The sequence below is a fragment of the Aedes albopictus genome, chromosome 3 (assembly GCF_035046485.1).
Source record: "Aedes albopictus strain Foshan chromosome 3, AalbF5, whole genome shotgun sequence".
NCBI classification, from domain to species: domain Eukaryota; kingdom Metazoa; phylum Arthropoda; class Insecta; order Diptera; family Culicidae; genus Aedes; species Aedes albopictus.
Window position 1 is genome coordinate 94,837,748 of NC_085138.1, and position 20,787 is coordinate 94,858,534.

The 20,787-nt window shown below is 39.6% G+C and overlaps 2 protein-coding genes and 1 long non-coding RNA gene across 4 annotated transcripts in view; 1 reads left to right on the top strand and 2 right to left on the bottom strand.

Annotated features, from left to right (window-relative positions):
• The window catches only part of LOC109421311 (O-phosphoseryl-tRNA(Sec) selenium transferase), a 144,541-nt gene that overhangs the window by 115,557 nt on the left and 8,197 nt on the right, over positions 1-20,787 (top strand). The window lies entirely within an intron of this gene.
• LOC134284211 (caldesmon-like) lies at positions 3,385-16,290 on the bottom strand. The gene is made up of 3 exons (XM_062842827.1): positions 16,243-16,290; positions 4,928-5,106; positions 3,385-4,296 (listed from the first exon to the last, which is right to left on the bottom strand). The coding sequence occupies exons 1-3, from the start codon at positions 16,288-16,290 to the stop codon at positions 3,540-3,542; spliced, it is 984 nt and encodes a 327-aa protein (XP_062698811.1). The 3' UTR covers positions 3,385-3,539.
• The window catches only part of LOC134291450 (uncharacterized), a 383,602-nt gene continuing 382,559 nt past the window's right edge, over positions 19,745-20,787 (bottom strand). The window contains exon 2 of the long non-coding RNA XR_009999097.1: positions 19,745-20,353. This is a non-coding gene — a long non-coding RNA (uncharacterized LOC134291450). The remainder of the gene's footprint in view (positions 20,354-20,787) is intronic.

Sequence of the window (20,787 nt, forward strand, 5' to 3'; positions counted from 1 at the left end):
AGAATTCCTCCAGGAACTTCTTTAGAACATCCTGGACATCCTCCGGAAACTATGTCAGCAATTCCTGCAAGAATTTCTTCAGGAAATACTCTAGGAATTTCTTGAGAGATACTCCGAGGAAAATCTCCAAGAATACTATAAGGAATTTTGTCAGGGATTTCTCCAGACATTCCTCCAGGGATTTCTCCACGAATTTATCCAGGGATATTCCCAGAGATTCTCCCAGCGAATCTTCCAGAAATTCCTCCAAGGGTTCTTGCAGGAATTTCTCCTGGAATTTCTCTGGGGTTTTATTTTTAGATATTTCTCCAGCAATAGGAAGCAATCAGTGAAGTACTAGATTGAAAGTAGTGAGCTGGATTTTTGTATGGTAAGATGATCAATTCTCCATTTCTGCAATGAAATGGCGCAAACAGCGTGGGTTATATGATTTCTTGACTAATTTGATGCTGTTTGAGCAAAAGTTTGGGTAACTGTGTTGTTGAAGTTGCAAGAAATAAATAATACAACAATGCAGTTACACAAACTTCTGCTCAAACAGCATCAAATTAGTCAAGAAATCATATAACCCACGCTGTTTGCGCCATTTCATTGCAGAAATGGAGAATTGATCATCTCACCATACAAAAATCCAGCTCACTACTTTCAATCTAGTACTTCACTGATTGCTTCCTATTCCTTCCAGAATTCCTCTGGAGATTCTTCCAGGAATTTGTCTAGGGATTGCTTCAAGAATTCATCCAAGAAATTTCTCCAGGAATTCGTGCTGGGTCTCATCCTAGAATTCTTCCAGGGATTACGCCAGGAATTTGTTTAGAAGATTCTCCAGGATTTTCTCTAAAGATTTTCCCTGGAATTTCTCCAAGCATTGCTCCAAGGATTCCTTCTGAAATTTCTCTAAGATTTCCTCAAACGATTTCTTCTGAAATTTGTCTTGGGATTCCTCTCAAAATTCTTCCAGAAATTTCTCCAGAATATTCTCCAAGGAATCCTCCAGAAATTTATCTAGGATTTCTTCTTGGATTTCCTCATAAGATGTCTCCAGATATTTCTCTAGGTATTCCTCCCATAATTTATACAAGAATTCCTCCAGGTAGACTTTCAGAAATTCTTCCAGGGATTGCTCCGGGAATTCCATCAGGGATTCTACAGGACTTCCACCAGGCATTCCTGTTGGAATTGCTCCAGGGATTCAGCCAGCTGTTTCTTTAGAAATTCATCCAGGAAATCTACCAGAGATTGTTCCAGGAATTCCTCAAATGATTTCTACAGAAATTCCTTTCAGGCTTCGAAAATGTATTCAGGAGTTCTTTCGGAAATTTCATTATTCCTTCAATCATCTTTTTAGGGATGTACCCAAGGACTTTTCCAGGATTACCTAATGATTTTTTTTTTTATTATTTCGAGAATTTCTGGAAGAATTCCTCCAGCGAATAGTATTGGAAGATAATTTTAAAAGGACTTATACAGGAACCAGGAATTTCTTGATTAGTCCTCAAAAGAGTTCATAATTTCCAAAAGAGTTCAGCTATAATTTCTTATGAATGTTTTTAGACATCACCAAAAAAATCAGTGCAAAATAAATAATCTTCCAGAAATTGGTCACCGCTACTAGCACGTTGATTTGTGCTAGTAGGTACAAATATGCCAAGAGTGCTTGCCCCCCCTGACCGAAAAGCTGGCTACGCCCTTGCACAAACAAACAGACGTAACACATTGAACGATTTTCATGGAATTTCATCGCCCAGTTCACACTACCATCACCTGGTGGAATAGTTGCACGAATCACTGTGTTGTGCAACGCATAGAAAAACTATGCGCGCGCCTCTGGTTGTGAAAGCCATAACAATGAAAATTTGACATGATCGTTAAAAGCGTGGTCGATGGAAATTTCGCATGTGTTACGTCTGTTTGTCTGTGGCCCTTGGTTTCATAGATTTGCGGGTGAATTTAGAAGATTTTAGGGGAAATGTACGGAAATCTCTGGAGCTTTTTTGATGGATTCCAAGGCGCTTAAAAGCGTTTCAGTGGATTTCAGAAGGCTTCAGTACAGTTTAATGTAAGTATAGTTTCAAAATGTTTCAATGCATTTCAAAGCATTTCAAACTGTTAACACACCCTGTTCTCAACAATTCACCTAAATTAAAAATCTTGATCAGCGCACGCCCCTTCTATGCATGATGGATCTGGTCCCTTAAAAGAAATGGTTAGCACTCCCCACCAGTAGTCATTCATCACACCATCATCATTATCATCTTGAACGCGATGCAGCTGCCGATCACGATATGGCCCTTCCCGAAAGCAGCCAGCAGCGCCTATGGAAAGGGTTGTATATACCCATAAAAATAATAACAATTAGTCATATAAATGGCAGGTGTTGTAAATTGTTATGATGCATCCGATGTTCTTAATTTGAGCAACGGTAGCGGTAAATACACGTACGATTTCGTTTTTAGTCTTCCCCAGTCTGGCGTTGGTGTTAAAAGGAAAAGGAGTTATTGTTCATTTTTTATAATTGCATTATAAAACTTATTATTTCGAACTTTTTCACGATGATGAATTGGCAATAAAAAGATGAATGCTAATTAAATGAATCTGGATACGAAAGCATTTTCAGATGAGTATTTTTATGCATTAATGTACGCAAATTTACAACTTTTTCTCTTAATAAACTGGAACACCATTTTCCTACTGGTGTAATAAAAATGCTTAAGTAACTGCAGTTATAGGTAAACTGGAACAGAATAAAGAGTTATTATGAACATTGCTGCACATTTGAGAGCAAAATCCAAAAAGATTAATACATCGTCCCAGTGAGAACGTTATGTCAATATGAAGAGAAAAAGAAGACATTGTAAGTACTCGGAAATCCGCATTATTAGTGTCGAACAAAGAAGAAATCAACAGCAGAAAGCGGAAAAGAGGGATTGAAAAGTACAAAAAACTGCATTATTTCAAAATTACAGCTAGAACAAATGCATCGTCCCCAACGATGCCAAGCATTCAATGCACAACAGAAACGAGCAAAGAGAACAAGCACCGTTCTCAATTGCGAGCCTTATTTCCTTCCTGTCCCGGTGCGGATATATTTCCCGGAGTGAGTTGAACGAACAAACGACGAACCCGTTCTCCAAATTGCATTTAATAACCCCCGCGCGTGCAAAAGAAATTTGTAACAGGTCCTCCCTAATGTGCATTTGAAGGGACGTTCAATAACTACCATACTACTTTACTTACTTTGTTCTGCTATTGTTTTTGTTATCCTGCTCTTGTACTGCTCTTATTCTGCTCTTGTTTTGCACTTGTTCCGCTCTTGATCTGCTCTTGTTCTTGTTATTCTGCTCTGTCCAGCACTTGTTCTGCTCTTGTTCTGCTTTCGTTCTGCTCTTGTTCTGCACTTGTTCTGCTCTTGTTTTGCTCTTGTTCTGCTCTTGTTCTGCTCTTGTTCTGCTCTTGCTCTGCTCTCGTTCTGCACTTGTTCTCCACTTGTTTTGCTCTCGATCGACACTTGTTCTGCTTTTGTTCTGTTCTTGTTCTGATTACGTTCTGTTCTTTTTCTGCACTTGTTCTGCTCTTGTTTTGCTCTTGTTCTGCTCTTGTTCTGCTCTTGTTTTGCACTCTTGTTCTGTTCTGCTCCTGTTTTGCACCTGTTCTACTCTTGTTTTGCTCTTGTTCTGCTCTTGTTCTGCTCTTGTTTTGCACTTGTTCTGCTCCTGTTTTGCACTTGTTCTGCACTTGTTCTGCTCTTGTTTTGCTCTTGTTCTGTTCTTGTTTTGCACTTGTTCTGCTCCTGTTTTGCACTTGTTCTGCTTTTGTTTTGCTCTTGTGCTGCTCTTGTTCTGGTTTCGTTCTGCTCTTGTCCTGCACTTGTTCTGCTCTTGTTTTGCTCTTGTTTTGCTCTTGTTCTGCTCTTGTTCTGCTTTCGTTCTGCTCTTGTTCTGCACTTGTTCTGCTCTTATTTTGCTCGTGTTCTGCTCTTGTTCTGCTCTTGTTTTGCACTTGTTCTGCTCCTGTTTTGCACTTGTGCTGCTCTTGTTTTGTTCTTGTTCTGCTTTCATTCTGCTCTTGTTCTGCAATTGTTCTGTTCTTGTTTTGCTCTTGTTCTGCTCTTGTTCTGCTTTTGTTCTGCTCTTGTTCTGCTTTCGTTCTGCTCTTGTTCTGCACTTGTTCTGCTCTTGTTCTACTCTTGTTCTGCTCTTGTTCTGCTTTCGTTCTGCTTTTGTTCTGGACTTGGTCTGCTCTTGTTTTGCTCTTGTTCTACTCTTGTTCTGCTCTTGTTCTGCACTTGTTCTGCTCCTGTTTTGCACTTTTTCTGCTCTTGTTTTGCTTTTGTTCTGCTCTTGTTCTGCTCTTGTTCTGCTTTCGTTCTGCTCTTGTTCTGCACTTGTTCTGCTCTTGTTTTGCTCTTGTTCTGCTCTTGTTCTGCTCTTGTTCTGCTTTCGTTCTGCTCTTGTTCTGCACTTGTTCTGCTCTTGTTTTGCTCTTGTTCTGCTCTTATTCTACTCTTGTTCTGCTCTTGTTCTGCTTTCGTTCCGCTCTTGTTCTGCACTTGTTCTGCTCTTGTTTTGCTCTTGTTCTGCTCTTGTTCTGCTCTTGTTTTGCACTTGTTCTGCTCCTGTTTTGCACTTGTTCTGCTCTTGTTCTGCTCTTGTTCTGCTCTTTTTCTGCCTTTGTCCTGCTCTTGTTCTACTCTTGTTTTGCTCTTGTTATGCTCTTGTTCTGTTCTTATTGTGTTCTTGTTCTGCTCTTGTTCTGCTCTTGTTCTGATCTTGTTCTGCTCGTTGCTCTTTTTCTACTTGTTTGCTTTTGTCCTGCTCTTGTTCTACTCTTGTTTTGCTCTTTGCTCTTGTTCTACTTGTTTGCTTTTGTCCTGCTCTTGTTCCACACTTATTTTGCTCTTGTTCTGCATTTGTCCTGATCTTATTCCGATCTTGTTCTGCTTTTGTCCTGCTCTTGTTCTACTCTTGTTTTGCTCTTGTTCTGCTCTTGTTTTGCTCTTGGTTTGCTCTTGTTCTGCTCTTGTTCTGCTCTGAATCTGCTCTTGATCTGCTCTTTTTCTGCTCTTGCTCCATTCTTGTTCTGCTCTTGTTCTGTTCTGCTCTTGTTCTGCTCTCGTTCTGGTCTTGTTCTGGTCTTGTACTACTCTTGTTCTGCTCTTGCTCTGCTCTATTCTGCTCTTATTCTACTCAGTGTTGGTAAAATCACACTCAAAGCACACTCATGAATCGCTCCTGCGTGAGTAAACTTGCGCGCGATTCTGAATCATTTTCTCACGCGTGAGATTTTCATGTAAAATCTCGCTCTCACGAGTCAAGCGCCGAAATCTCGTTCGCTTGTAAAACGAATCCAAATCAATTTGAACGACATCCAATGTTGTTGTATGATAGGTTTGCTTTTGTTCTATCATAGAATCCTAAAAACATTGATGTAAATAATAAGAACACCTAGAAATAACGCAATGAAATCGCGAGCCAACTCATGCATGATTTTTTCGGCGGTGAGTTTGGCGAGACAAGAATCGCGCGTGAAATAACTCAAGCATGAGATTTGAGAATTTAAGTTTTTACCAACACCGATTCTACTTCTAGTTCTGTACTTGTTCTGCTCTTGTTCTGCTCTTGATCTGCTCTTGTCCTGCTCTTGACCTGCTCTTGCTCTGTTTTGCTCTTGTTCTGCTCTCGTTCTGGTCTTGTTCTGATCTTGTTCTACTCTTATTCTGCTCTTGTTCTGCTCTATTCTGCTCTTGCACTGCTCTTATTCTGCTTCTAGTTCTGTACTTGTTCTGCTCTTGTTCTGCTCTTGATCTGCTCTTGTCCTGCTCTTGTTATGCTCTTGTTCTGCTCTTGTTTGACTCTTGTTCGGCTCTTGTTTTGCACTTTTTCTGCTCTTGCTCTGCTCTTGTTGTGGTATCTTTGCTTCTTTTGCTCTGTTCATCGTATAACTTTTATTTTTTTTCAATTCTGCTCTGGCTCTGCCCTTATTCTGCTTTTGTTCTGCTATTGTTCTGCTCTTGTTCTGCTCTTGATCTGCTCTTGCTCTGCTCTTGCTCTGCTCTTATTCTGCTTCCTGTTCTGCACTTGTTCTGCTCTTGTTCGGCTCTTGTTCTATACTTCTTCTGCGTTTGTTCTGCTCTTATTCTGCTCTTATTTTGCTCTTATGCGGCTTCCTGTTCTGCTCTTGTTATGCTTTTGTTCTGCTCTTGTTCTGCTCTTGTTCTATTCTTGCTGTGCTCTTGTTCTGCTCTTGCTCTGCTCCTTTTCTGCTTCCTGTTATACTCTAGTTATGCTCTTGTTTTGATCTTGATCTGCTCTTATCCTGCACTTGTTCTACACTTGTTCTGCTTTTGTTCTGATCTTGTTCTGCACTTGTTTTGCTCTCGATCAGCACTTATTCTGCTCTTGTTCTGCTCATGTTATGCTCTTGTTCTGCGCTTGTTTTGCTCTCGATCTATACTTGTTCTACTTGTTCTGCACTTCTTCTGCTCTTGTTTTGTTCTTGTTCTACTCTTGCTCTGCTCTTGTTCTGCTCTTGTTCTGCTATTGCTCTGCTCTTGTTCTACACTTGTTCTACACTTGTTCTACACTTGTTCTACACTTGTTCTACACTTGTTCTACACTTGTTCTACACTTGTTCTACACTTGTTCTACACTTGTTCTACACTTGTTCTACACTTGTTCTACACTTGTTCTACACTTGTTCTACACTTGTTCTACACTTGTTCTACACTTGTTCTACACTTGTTCTACACTTGTTCTACACTTGTTCTACACTTGTTCTACACTTGTTCTACACTTGTTCTACACTTGTTCTACACTTGTTCTACACTTGTTCTACACTTGTTCTACACTTGTTCTGCACTTGTTCTACACTTGTTCTACACTTGTTCTACACTTGTTCTACACTTGTTCTACACTTGTTCTACACTTGTTCTACACTTGTTCTACACTTGTTCTACACTTGTTCTACACTTGTTCTACACTTGTTCTACACTTGTTCTACACTTGTTCTACACTTGTTCTACACTTGTTCTACACTTGTTCTACACTTGTTCTACACTTGTTCTACACTTGTTCTACACTTGTTCTACACTTGTTCTACACTTGTTCTACACTTGTTCTACACTTGTTCTACACTTGTTCTGCTCTTGTTTTGCTATTGCTCTACTGATGTTCTTCTATTGTTCTGCTCTTGTTCTGCTCTTATTCTGCTCTTGTTCTGTTCTTGTTCTGCTCTTGTTCTGTTTGTTCGGCACTTGTTCTTCTCTTGTTTTGCTCTTGTTCTACTCCTGCTCTGCTCTTGTTCTGTTTATTCTCTGCTCCTATTCTGCTTCCTGTTATACTCTTGTTATGTTCTTATTCTGATCTTGTTCTGCTCTTATCCTGCACTTGTTCAGCTATTGTTCTGCTCTTGTTTTGCTTTTGCTCTACTCTTGCTTTGCTCTTGTTCTGCTTTTTTCTGCTATTGTTCTGCTACTCTTCTGCTCTTGTTCTGCTCTTGTTTTGCTCCAGTTCTGTTCTTGTTCTGCTCTAGTTCTGCTTGCATGGTACTTCTGCTCTTATCCTACACTAGTTCTGCTCTTGTTCTACTCTTGTTCTACACTTGTTCTGCTCTTGTTATGCACTTGTTTTGTTCTCGATCGGCACTTGTTCTGCTTTTGTTCTGCTTGTTCTGCACTTGTTCTGCTCTTGTTTTGCTCCCATACTAACAAAAGTAGCTGCATAACAGCTTATGCAGCAAACACTCTTGGAAGAAAGCTCGCTTAGACTCTAATACAGCAAAAATGTTAGTTGGTTCTTGCTCTACTCTTGCTCTGCTCTTGTTCTGCTATTGTTCTGCTGTTGTTCTGCTATTTTTCTGCTATTGTTCTGTTCTTGTTCTACTCTTGCTCTGTTCTTGTTCTGCTCTTGTTCTGGTTATTCTGCTTCTTTTGCTCTGTTCCTCGTATAACTTTTATTTATTCTTTTTTTCTGCTTCTTTAACTTCCCCTGCTTCTATTTTGATTATTCTTATGATTCTACTGACCCTTCTGATTCGTTTGCTTGTTCTGCCACCTGACTTGTTTCTTTGCTTCCTCTAATTTTTATATTTCTAATTCTTCATCGGTTTTTTTTCTGCCAGTAGCTGACACAAGTCACGACAGCAGTTTTGGCTGTTTAGAAGTTAATTTGACGTAACTCTAGCATACGTCAAATTAACTTCTAATCAATCAAAACTTGTGCAGCCGTAATTTTATATGGCATGCGTGTTACTTGAGAAGTAATCTATGTACGTTCCCTTGTAGCATCACATGTTCAGCACCAACCCATATTTAACTCGATGCTCATTCCCTGTGATCGTAATGATAATTTCCAAACATTTCCTGAGAAAAACTTCTTCCTTTCACGCGCGAAGGCCAATCACTTCCAATTGCATCTCATTCAGAACACCATCCAGAACCAGCCGAGCAGCTCGGCTCGAGTGATGAAAGTTTGAACCTTTCTACCTGCCGAAGGCATGCGAAACGAAATTCGCTCCAAAAAATGACTTCCACGAACCCCGGTCCGTCTCGTCGTACAAGATCACGGTCGAAGCCATAGAAAATTGAGCAAATTTTACAACCTTGAAAAATTACGGAAACACCCCGAAAAAAAACAGCAAAATCTGTATGCACGTACCTACCTTCAATTTTACGATTTTACGAATTACTGTGGAACGGAAAGAAAAGTGAGAAAATTGCGGGTGCAATTAGCAAAGTCAATTGAGTCCCTCCTTCCCGGCTCGATATGGAGAGATGTACAGAGCGCATCCACCGTGTAGTCTTGTCCAGAAGAAGAGGCGACATTGCAGATCAATTCATCTTCAGGTTTAAGGAAATCGTCTAACTCGAGGTTCCGTTCGTTATCTTTTAAATATTTTTCTGGAAATTCGTCTGGATCATAAGACGTCATGTCTTTAGAATTTCCACCGAAGATGAAATTGACAAATGGTTTTCTCAGCCTGTGAATCAAAAACTATTTTTATCCACATTCCCAGGTAACAATGACAGCTGAATAACAGCTTATTCAGCCAAAATGTTCAAAATCAAGCTTAAGAGCGGCTTATTAAGCTGTTGTACAACAATAATGTTTGTTGGGTTCTTTTGGACCAAATCTCATTCTTAGGCGCAGGAACGGTAACCACTCATAAAAATTTATTACTCCTCAGAATCATCCGCACCCAAACTCAACCGATGCAAATGGATGCAGTTTATGGGCCAAAGTAGGTGTACTTACAGAGCAATGGTTCCTATAAGTCCCTATTGAATTGCAAGCGAACGAAAACAACGAGCCTCCCGCGATTTGACTTTTACAGCACTTCCCAACCCAAGGAAGATTTACTGCCCTCCTCTAGACAGGTACGGACAGTGCAACCATCCGATTGGGAACAAGCAAAACTGTGACCTGCTTGTACCTCTTGCTTAGCTCCTAGCGGCTCCACCAGAGCACCAATCCGGCACATAAATATATGTACTATGGTATTCAGGTAGGCATTAATGGGATTAGGTGATCGCAAAATGGTCGGATAAAGCAAACAAATTCTTAACTTTCTTCGGAGGTTTATGGGCCGCGGACCTTTCTTGGCAAGACTATAAACAGGAAAAATGCAATTATTGAACACCTCTATTTATGACTGGTAGTGAAATTGGAGCCCTGGCACCGTAGGTACTGAGCGAGCAGCAACGCGAGGGCGTATATGTGTTTACTGCATTACGGTGGATTTATGAGGTAACAATCATTGTGTCACCGTAAACTACAGTCTAAGCATTAAAGCAAAAATATTTTATTAATATGGTGCTGTTCCTGGGTGACATTATGATTATGATAGTGATGACACCCAGGACTGTTTCAGACATAAGTTGAATACTGAATTTCACTTTTCTCAAATCCCATATTCGGCAAACTTGCAAGTCTGCTTTGAAAAAAAAACTGAAACTGAACGTTATCTGGAAAAAAAATCTATACAGAAAGGAATTGAATTAAAATAGAATTGGATTTTGATTCGGATTGGTTTGGAATTTGAATGGATTTGGATTAGATTTGGATTGGATTTGGATTGGATTTGGATTGGATTTGGATTGGATTTGGATTGGATTTGGATTGGATTTGGATTGGATTTGGATTGGATTTGGATTGGATTTGGATTGGATTTGGATTGGATTTGGATTGGATTTGGATTGGATTTGGATTGGATTTGGATTGGATTTGGATTGGATTTGGATTGGATTTAGATTGGATTTGGATTGGATTTGGATTGGATTTGGATTGGATTTGGATTGGATTTGGATTGGATTTGGATTGGATTTGGATTGGATTTGGATTGGATTTGGATTGGATTTGGATTGGATTTGGATTGGATTTGGATTGGATTTGGATTGGATTTGGATTGGATTTGGATTGGATTTGGATTGGATTTGGATTGGATTTGGATTGGATTTGGATTGGATTTGGATTGGATTTGGATTGGATTTGGATTGGATTTGGATTGGATTTGGATTTTTTGAAATAGAATTAAGGAGTCAATTTCCTCCAGTGTACATTGATTAACGAGATCACGAGCGGGAGAGAATCGTAGAGAGAAAGAGAGTTAACTTATCCATCATGCTTAGATCTTGGCTTAGATTAAACTCACACATCACTAACGTTCCTGGTAGGCTTAGAGTTAGGATGAAGCACATACACATAACTCTGTATCATTCTAGAAAGTAATCAATACACTGCTTTTCAACAGTTAAAGTGTGAGTGTTTGATTTAACAAGTATTACGGTCTGGTGGTTGTGGTGATTGTGAACCTGAGTGAGATTTTCACTAGGACACTTCCCATTCGTTTTCAGTCTTTGCTGGTGGTAAGTTGGTCGCGTCTGAGAGGGATTTCCTCTAGACTTAACTAGGCTCTGCTCAACAGGATTGGATTTGGATTGGATTTGGATTGGATTTGGATTGGATTTGGATTGGATTTGGATTGGATTTGGATTGGATTTGGATTGGATTTGGATTGGATTTGGATTGGATTTGGATTGGACTTGGATTGGATTTGGATTGGATTTGGATTGGATTTGGATTGGATTTGGATTGGATTTGGATTGGATTTGGATTGGATTTGGATTGGATTTATATTGGATTATCTCTTTTGTTAAGACGGCCCCAAAATGTGTTGATCAAACGAAATTGGGCCCCTAATGTCTCTACTGTCACTCCATGCTATAAGTATAGGCGTGTCAATGGCGTGGTTTATATATATCAATCAAAATTGAGTTCGACCAAAACTGCGTAAAGTCGGTCACAATCAATCAACTTTAACATCAATGTTCGGGAACGCGATAATTTGTGATATACGAATGCTGTTGTTGAGGGATATAATGGAATCTTTCAAGGCTTTCATGTTGATTGTGGTGATATCAGACACAATTCTCATAGTTCAATAGTTCTAGGACAAATTCCATCTAATTTCCCTCCTCTTCTGCAATGTTTCCCGACCATGAATATTGCTTCTCCTGCATCGCTTCCTGCAATAGATCACCTCACGGCGAAATTCTATCTCTTTCGCTCTTTCGGAGAGTTTGAAAACAACAGGACCAGTACCTGTCAAATTTGACAGGTGTTGGTCCTGTTTATAGATAGTAGAGTAAACATAGATCCGTGTTGATGAATCCGTTGTATCCAAACGAACTGTCAAAATTTGTATCCAAACGAGCATGACGTCACGATTTGGATAACATCAATGGAACGTATGACCACCGACGAACCGACGTGACAGCTAGAACAAATAAATTCAAATTTGTTGTCCCCGACGCCATGATGAAAAATAGCCGAACACTACCGCCTCCTCTATAACGGTTCGCGTTGTTTTGATAGCTTGACTCCAAACCCCCGTGTATTCATATAGGAAAAGGTTCGCGCCTGTGCTGATTTGACAGAAGCGTTCGCTCGCTTTGCTGGTCGACCGTTAAATTTAGGGGGGACACTTTTGAAACACCACTGTCACGTCGGTTCGTCGGTGGTATGACGTCATCATCAACCGTCACACTCTTGAAAATTACTACTTACACGCTTGAAACATTTTAGTCAGCGGTGTCCGCGGATCTATGTTTACTCTACTATCTATAGTCCTGTTGTTTTGTTGTAGGAGAGAAAGAAAGCGATTTCTTGATGACGTCACCATGCAAAGGAGTATCGTCACCGCTAAATCATAACCCTCCCATATCATTTGAATCCGTAGAGATATCCCAAGGGGCTGTTCCTGCTGAATGGAAAAATATATGTTGCTTTAACTATTTTGCTTTGTATGGTTTAAACACAGAGAACAGACGTCCAAGCTCATGTAGTGCTATTGTGTAAAGCATTGCAACGGTTGTTTTGAAATAACTGGGAATGTGGCCATTACGCGGCGCTGTCAAATTTCAAATCGGGGTACAAATTGTTTACCGTAGAAGCGCCCGTCTAGCGAATTGGGAGTCGTGAGTTCGAGTCTCACCGGAGTACGTGGATTTCTTTTCATAATTTCAAATCTCAATTTGTTCATCGAGCACATGTTCTGTTGTGCACATGGATGTCAAAGCATTTTCAACAGTGTAATTTCCCACATGGCTTGGTCAGCCAAAGCAAAATCAAGAAATTGACATGTTTACCGTTGTTTTACCTTTTGGCGCTAGTGTCACCAACCAGCATTTATCTTTGGTGTCACCAAGTGTGCACCCTAGTATAGTTCCACCAAGAGAATGTGTTGATTTTACTTGGTGTAGGAAATTGCTAATGGTATTCTAAAATAATGAGTAGATGATTTGCTTCAGTTTCCCGAAACATGTGCTCGTTGTTAGGGGCAACGAGAAGAAACGGTCATAGTAGTCGGGGACCTACTTGGACGGCAGAATTGACTGGGACGTGGTGATATAATAGAAATACACTAGAAATCCAATGGCGCTGTAGTCACTTTTCCTATTTAATTAAATTTATAACTTTAATTATTATAATTGATTGTTTTCAACTGTCCAGCTAATAGAGGATCTTTTGTTTTGGTAAATAAAATTTTTTGACACTTCTAGAACCGCTACTGACGCTGTAAGGACGTGGCAAACTAGATGTTAGTCACACGAATAGTCGCGACATTGGACTTCTGTGGCTAGTTATTCTACTGGTGATATAAAGACGCTGTTTCAGAGCGCAAGTAATTGAAGAATTAGATTTCTCGTTCATCATCTGATCGTGGTTTATTGAATCCAGGATTGAATCTTACTTTGGATTCGAGCTAGACCCTACAATATGGCGATGAGGATAAACTTAGGTAAGCTTAAAAAAAAAGCAAAGTTGAAGCTGAAAAGCGAAAAAAAAGCCTGGGCTGGGAGAGCCCACTGAAATAAGTTGCTTAAATGCGTTGTAATAACTGAAAATGTTCAGTAAACCCCGGACTGGGAGGGTCCACTTTGAGGAAATGCTTAAATGCGGTTACAGAACTGAAGGAATTCAGTAAATCCCGGACCGGGAGGGTCCACTATGAGAAGTTGCTTAAATGCGTTGAAAAAGTCCCGGGCTGGGAGAGTCCACTGTGGTAATTCGCTTGAATGCGGTATAATTACTGAAGGAATTCAGTAAAACCCGGACCGGGAGGGTCCACTATGTGAGAAAATGCTTAAATACGATGCCATAACCAAAAGAGGCAGTACAACCCTGTGGGGTATGAACAAAGCTGAGTAGCATTTCCCATGCGTGTATTTCCCCTAGCAAGCATCAGTGACAGCCAGCACCATGACGGGGTCGTCGTCAGTGTGATGCTGCCTCATTGACGAGTGGACTGTTGGCGGAGCAAGACGCCATCACCGTGAGGTTCCGTATTATGCCAAGTGATTCTACTGCAGTTTGCTAAGATGGCTGGGAACGGATTGTTCCAGTGAGTTGCCCGGTATTCACATTGGCGATCCTGCCAGGAGTGCATCATAATCAATAACAAGTTAATCATAAAATAGGTAGAATCACTTGGCATAAAAACAGTGAGAGAAAACCAATCGTTTTGGTGTGTGAAGTGTGTGGTGGTGCTGCAAACACAGTGAAGTGGGTGTTGCAATTCTGCGGTTCCTGACGAAAGCTAGAGCGCGGAAAGTTTTTGTCATGCCAACCGCGTTCTGTTTTAGCCTTGGTTCTAGCACAAACACATGAACATAGGCGCGGTGACGTGGTTGATTTTTGTTGTCGACTGGTAGCACGCTGTGGATAGGTAGTCGGTCGATGATTGCATGCATGTTTCTTCATGTTCTTGCTCGGCATGGATGGTCGCGCTTTCGTTGATTCCTCGGATCGTACATGCTCGTGTTGTCGCTCGGTTGAACGGTAAATGCAAACAGGTTGCTGTGCATGATTGTAGAGGTGTTTGACTATTGTGAATGTTGCCGTAAAATTCTCGCGGCGTTGGTTGGTTGGGTTGGTTTTTGCTCGGGTTTTTGGTTGGGCATATTAATGGCGTTTCGAACCGCCGACAATTTTTCTGCATAAGGAAAATGCAGGGACGTGTAATGAAAACCGTCCAAGGAAACGGCATTTTTTGGATAACCGCCGAAAATTATTCTGCATAAAGAAAATGCAGGGACGTGTAATGAAAACCGTCCAAGGAAACGGCATTTTTTGGATAACCGCCGAAAATTATTCTGCATAAAGAAAATGCAGGGACGTGTAGTGAAAACCGTCCAAGGTAAAGGCGCTGTTGGATAACCGCCGAAAATTTTTCTGCATAAGGAAAATGCAGGGACGTGTAATGAAAACCGTCCAAGGAAACGGCATTTCTGGATAACCGCCAAAAATTATTCTGCATAAAGAAAATGCAGGGACGTGTAATGAAAACCGTCCAAGGTAAAGGCGTTGTTGGATAACCGCCGACAATTTTTCTGCATAACGAACATGAAGGGACGTGTAATGAAAACCGTCCAAGGAAACGGCATTTTTGGATAACTGCCGAAAATTATTCTGCATAAAGAAAATGCAGGGACGTGTAGTGAAAACCGTCCAAGATAAAGGCGTTGTTGGATAACCGCCGAAATTTTTTTCTGCATAAGGAAAATACAGGGACGTGAAATGAAATCCGTCCAAGGAAATGTTATTGAAAAACTGCCGAAAATTGTTTGCATCACGAAAATGCAGCGATGTGTAAAGAAACCCGTCTAAGGAAATGGCGTTGCATGATAACTGCCGAAAGCTGTGCGTGAGGAAAATGCAGGGACGTGTAATGAAAACCGCCCATTAAAATTGCATATCGTAAAACAGTTTAAAATTCGAAGTACGCAATGAAAACATATCTACTGAAAATATGTTGTAGAACCTCTTTTGAACTCGTTTTGTAGAATCTATTTTCGTATAATGAAGGACATTTGTGTGTTATATATGGTCCATCTGTACCATCACATTGAAGCATTGAAAATGGAGTTGTATGATAAACGGAATCTTTAGTCTGATAAATCTCAAATTCGTTAATCTCTTGTTTTTTTTCTTTTTTGACAAATAATTCTTACAAAATATGTTCGTTTTCAGTGAATGCGTCGAATTTTCGCAATCGTGAAGAACGATTGATTTGAGTGAGAGAAAACCAGGGCCGGCTACATAACGAGACGTGCGCTTGAAGGAGAGAAGACGCATCACCCAACTGCGTGTGTTGTAGTTATTTTTATTGGAGCTCGGCAAAACCCCATAGATGATTGGTTAGCATAGCAAATTATCAATCAAATGATATAGGTTCGATATTAACAAAAGTGCGTTTACTAAACAAAAAAAGTAAATGTGGCCATTCGTCTTAATTCTTGTATCTTGAAGTGTATCTTGTTGCATTGGTGCCATAAGGATGAAGAGAACGAAATTGAGGGTTTGAGCGTAAAAATAACAAGCCTGCTAGTCGAAAACTTTTCTTTTTTTTTTTCGGAGAAGAGGGAGAATGTGGGGTATGAACAAAGCTGAGTAGCATTTCCCATGCGTGTATTTCCCCTAGCAAGCATCAGTGACAGCCAGCACCATGACGGGGTCGTCGTCAGTGTGATGCTGCCTCATTGACGAGTGGACTGTTGGCGGAGCAAGACGCCATCACCGTGAGGTTCCGTATTATGCCAAGTGATTCTACTGCAGTTTGCTAAGATGGCTGGGAACGGATTGTTCCAGTGAGTTGCCCGGTATTCACAAACCCGGACTGGGAGGGTCCACTAAAGTTGAAAAAAAATGCATGATGGCAGTGTCTGGGCTGGGAGAGTCCACTTACTTGGAGGCGGACTTGGACGAACCGGGAGGATCCACTGATTTGCTGCATGTTGGCAGAGCCTAAACTGGGAGAGTTTACCTAAAATAATTGTTGCATTGAATTATGTTGCATTTGAAGCATAATTGTCCAGAACTATGAGAGTTAAAAAAATGGAAGTAGAAGAAAACGTTTTTTTTTGCAAAAGTGTCTTGTTTTGAAAATTGAGGTGGTAAAGTATGTTGCCTAGGATACCATTGTACTACGTGCCTACTGTGATGGAATTCAAAGCTCATATTCAAATGTGATCTAATGCGCGGTAGGTATTTATGAGTGATTCTGGAATATGCAGACTGTTGTTGGTTGGTAATGTTGAATTAGTCAGCACTCGTGAGTTGTTGTTCGCGATTCGCGTAAATGGGAAAGATTTGAATAATTATTAATGTGCTGGCGATATAGCATAAGCTGCTGCCATCCGCACTCGGTCTCTGTCAGTAACAGGACTAACATAACGCAGAAGAAGAAGAAGGGCTATATGCGATCTTCACAACATATAGATTCTAGAATGAGCTGAAACAATCATCCATATCAGCCAGCTTACAGAAAAGTGGTAAGATGGCAGAGCTGAACGTTATACCGCAGAGTTCTACTTACAGCTTTAACATCGGACGCTGGACTGAAGTATGACAATTTCATTCGAAAAAAAAACTGCTACATACATGAAAAAAGGCAATTCAGGGAACACAGTGATTAAAACGAAAGTGGAAATGGAATGAGTAAAGAAAACAATAAAAAGTTACATATAAAATAAAACATATGCATTGTGACGCGAATATAAAGGAGTATCGGATGAATTAGGGCAGCAGTGTAGAAGTTACCTCAAACTAGCAACATGGGCAAACCAGAGCAACAGTATAAAGAAGTTTGTGAAATAGGGTAGACTCGCGGAGAAAATGACCAATGCTACAAAACTGTAGATAAGTTGCACTTGAAATAAAGAACAAACAATCAGAAAGAGATTTTGTAACGAAGCGTTTTACAATAAATACTTTATTTTACACTTATGGAATAAAAAAGCAAAAGGAGGATTGTAGGAAATTGCTAATGGTATTCTAAAATAATGAGTAGATGATTTGCTTCAGTTTCCCGAAACATGTGCTCGTTGTTAGGGGCAACGAGAAGAAACGGTCATAGTAGTCGGGGACCTACTTGGACGGCAGAATTGACTGGGACGTGGTGATATAAAGACGCTGTTTCAGAGCGCAAGTAATTGAAGAATTAGATTTCTCGTTCATCATCTGATCGTGGTTTATTGAATCCAGGATTGAATCTTACTTTGGATTCGAGCTAGACCCTACACTTGGAAAACAATAATCGAATTCTTGTTCAACTAGTTTCTTATTGAAGGTAATGAAACTAATTATCAATGGGTTGCTCAAATTGTCTTGCTGGATTAGTGAAATAATCATAAACATCTTGTTATTTAAGCAAATACAGCTCAGAATCTGTGTAGGAAAATTTAAAGGTGCGCTAGTGAAATATTTCTTCAGAAAGCGCCATCATGATGTCGAAACAAGTTTTTGAGTGGGAAAATCATCGTCGATGTCGCTACTGAGCTTCTTTTTTCTTTACACAAGATTTTCAAGCAATTTTGTTCGAGCATGTTCGTCTGTTCTCTGTGGTATTTCTTATTTATAGGCAACGCAAGTAAGCCATCATAATGTGCATGTTATTAATTAATTTTTTATCAGTATAATCGAGATTCTTAGCCCTAGGATTCATCAACACGGATCTATGTTTACTCTACTATCTATACAAAAAAGCAACTTCAATGGAAGCGAAAGAAGTTAGAAAAAAAACAGGAGATTTAACAACATGTTTTTTTTTTTTCCTTTTTTTTCTCACTTTTGACAATGAGCCTCTGCACGAATCTGGCGTACTGCTCACTCCCACAGAAAATTTGAAAACAGCTCGCACAGTAAAAGTCAAATGTGGCCTTTACCACAGACAAACAGACGTAACACTCTGATAATTCCCATCGTACACCGATTTATCGGTCTTTTTCAAAATATGATAGTTGGCCAACTGCCCACCCGTGGCGCTCGCATGGTCGGCCAAACTTAGTCCTTTTAGCATTGGGCGAATATGTTTCCGTGACTATGATTTGAATCGGAAAATGTTCGAAGTGTTACGTCTGTTTGTCTGTGCTTTTACTGTGCGCGGTGTTTCCAAATTGTCTGTGGGAGTGAGCAGGACAGTGCAAATTCGTACAGAGGCTCATAAGGTATTTTACGGGACGTTCTACCGGTGGGCCAGTCATTGTTATTATTTATTTTTGATGTTTTTGTTTTCGCGAAAAATAGCATAACATGTGGTGAGCGCCAATCAGATTTTTGCTGGCAGAGATGTTTCGGTTTCTAAATAATGTATCAATCACTAGCAGGTGAAAAAAACAAAAAAAAATCAGCAAAATAAATTGCTGAATTTCAGCAAAATTTTTGCTGAATTTCAGCACAACGTTGCTGAACAACTGTCAAAATTGCTGGATGGTTCAGCAAGTTGAAAAATAATTGCTGATATTCAGTAAATGCGCATTGCTGAATGAAATCAGCACAAAAAAAAATCAGCAAAGTTTGCTGAATATCAGTAAACAAAATTTGCAGTGTATAGTGGGCAGATTTGTTGGTTCGGGCAGACACAGCGCAAGTGGAAACGCAGACACTGGATTCGGAAGAACAACGACCCTAATAGAAAAATATGATACAACGTGCTTAACAACCCTTTCGGGTTATCATCTTGATCATAAACGGAATGATACAATCATTCACCCAATCGCCAGTATATAATACATTTTTATTAGGGGAAGAAACTCGTTTTAACTCGCGTTACAGAAAAGATTGCTTGATTAAATAATATAAATTAAATAAATATATCTATATTTTGTGAATGTTTCCCACTTTCCCATGAGAAGTCAACCCTGAAACTGAACGAAAGATTCGTAACGTTCGTGACAAACAAAAAATATCGCCCAACATTATTTTTTCCCTTTTTCGTCACCTTCGCACCGCGCGCGCACGCACAATTTATCGAGCAAATCAAAAAGCGAAGAGCATCAAAGCAGTGATGCCACATACACAGATTTACCTAGAATTACACAGATTTTTTCCCATTTTCGGCTACAGATATCTGTGATCATAGATCAAAGATTTTTGCAATAAAAAAGATTTTTAAGATTTTTAAAACAATGACAATAACTTTTGTGAAAAAAGCTTTATTGTTATTTTCTGGTACTCAAATTTAAATAATAGAAATTAAATCTTCTAGTTGGATGGCCTAGGTCAAGCCTCAGGCGCATTGTTTTCGACGTTCTTGTGGTTTCTGATGATCTTCAGATGCAACCTGGGAGTGTCTTGGCCATTTTTTTTCCGTTTTTTAAACAAATTGTTCAAAAATATTCGATTTTGAAGACATTAACCTATCACAGATTGTGAGAATCTTTCTCTGTAATGATTATTCAACAACTGTATTCATTATTTGTATACACTTTATTACCGATACTTCAATATTACATACAATGATTCACACTCCAGACAACAATAACAACATCTCCACATATGACAGATACTCAATGTAAACATACACGCTAAACGTAATAGAGCAATACAATAATTTGTTATGTGCATACCACAAGGTACCACATCTCGTTTTTTCTCCAGATCCGCAGCAAGGTCACTCCACGTTGTTTTCGCTTATAGTCTCCTCAGTTTATGAACGTCTCGCTTCAGTCTCACATCAGAATTAGTAGTACAGTCATCCATTTGGTCATCCATCTCTGCTCGGCATTTTGGTAAATTACTTGGCCGTTACTTATGGTCGTACCTAAAAAGAAATATTATTTTGACCCAAGTATTTTCCTAAATCCCAAAATATTTTTAATACTGAGTGTCAAGCTAAATATTACCTTTGCTGATGAATTAATTGAATTGCTTTCCTCTTCTCAAATGTTTTCAATGACAGCTAGCATGCAAACATTGTATACTGCCCACTGATTTTTTTTTTTGACATGTCCTTTCATAGAAGAATCTCATACAAAAGGTATGTATATTCAGATTATTATTCAGACATTTTTTTTTAACTAATATGTCGGAACACGGCACGAATGTTACAGTGGAAATATTATCAATATTCAAGTGTCATACAAACACTATTTCATTTTATGTTTTTTTTAGCGAACTTCGCTGGAACTCGTTTCTTATTCAGAATATATTCAGAAGTTTGGCTTTACAGATTTTGTTTTCTAAATATCGAAGGGATTGATACTTTTTTTTAATCAAATCAGGATTTCGAGAAACGTCACTTGTCCAAAACAATATTTGTAATACTAGTTTTAGCTAAATAGTAATTTGAAAACTTGAAAACATCCTCCTCCTCTTCTTGGCGTAACGTCCTCACTGGGACAAAGCCTGCTTCTCAGCTTGTTGAGTTCAATGAGCACTTCCACAGTTTTTAACTGAGAGCTTCCTCTGCCAATGACCATTTTGCATGTGTATATCGTGTGGCAATGAAAAC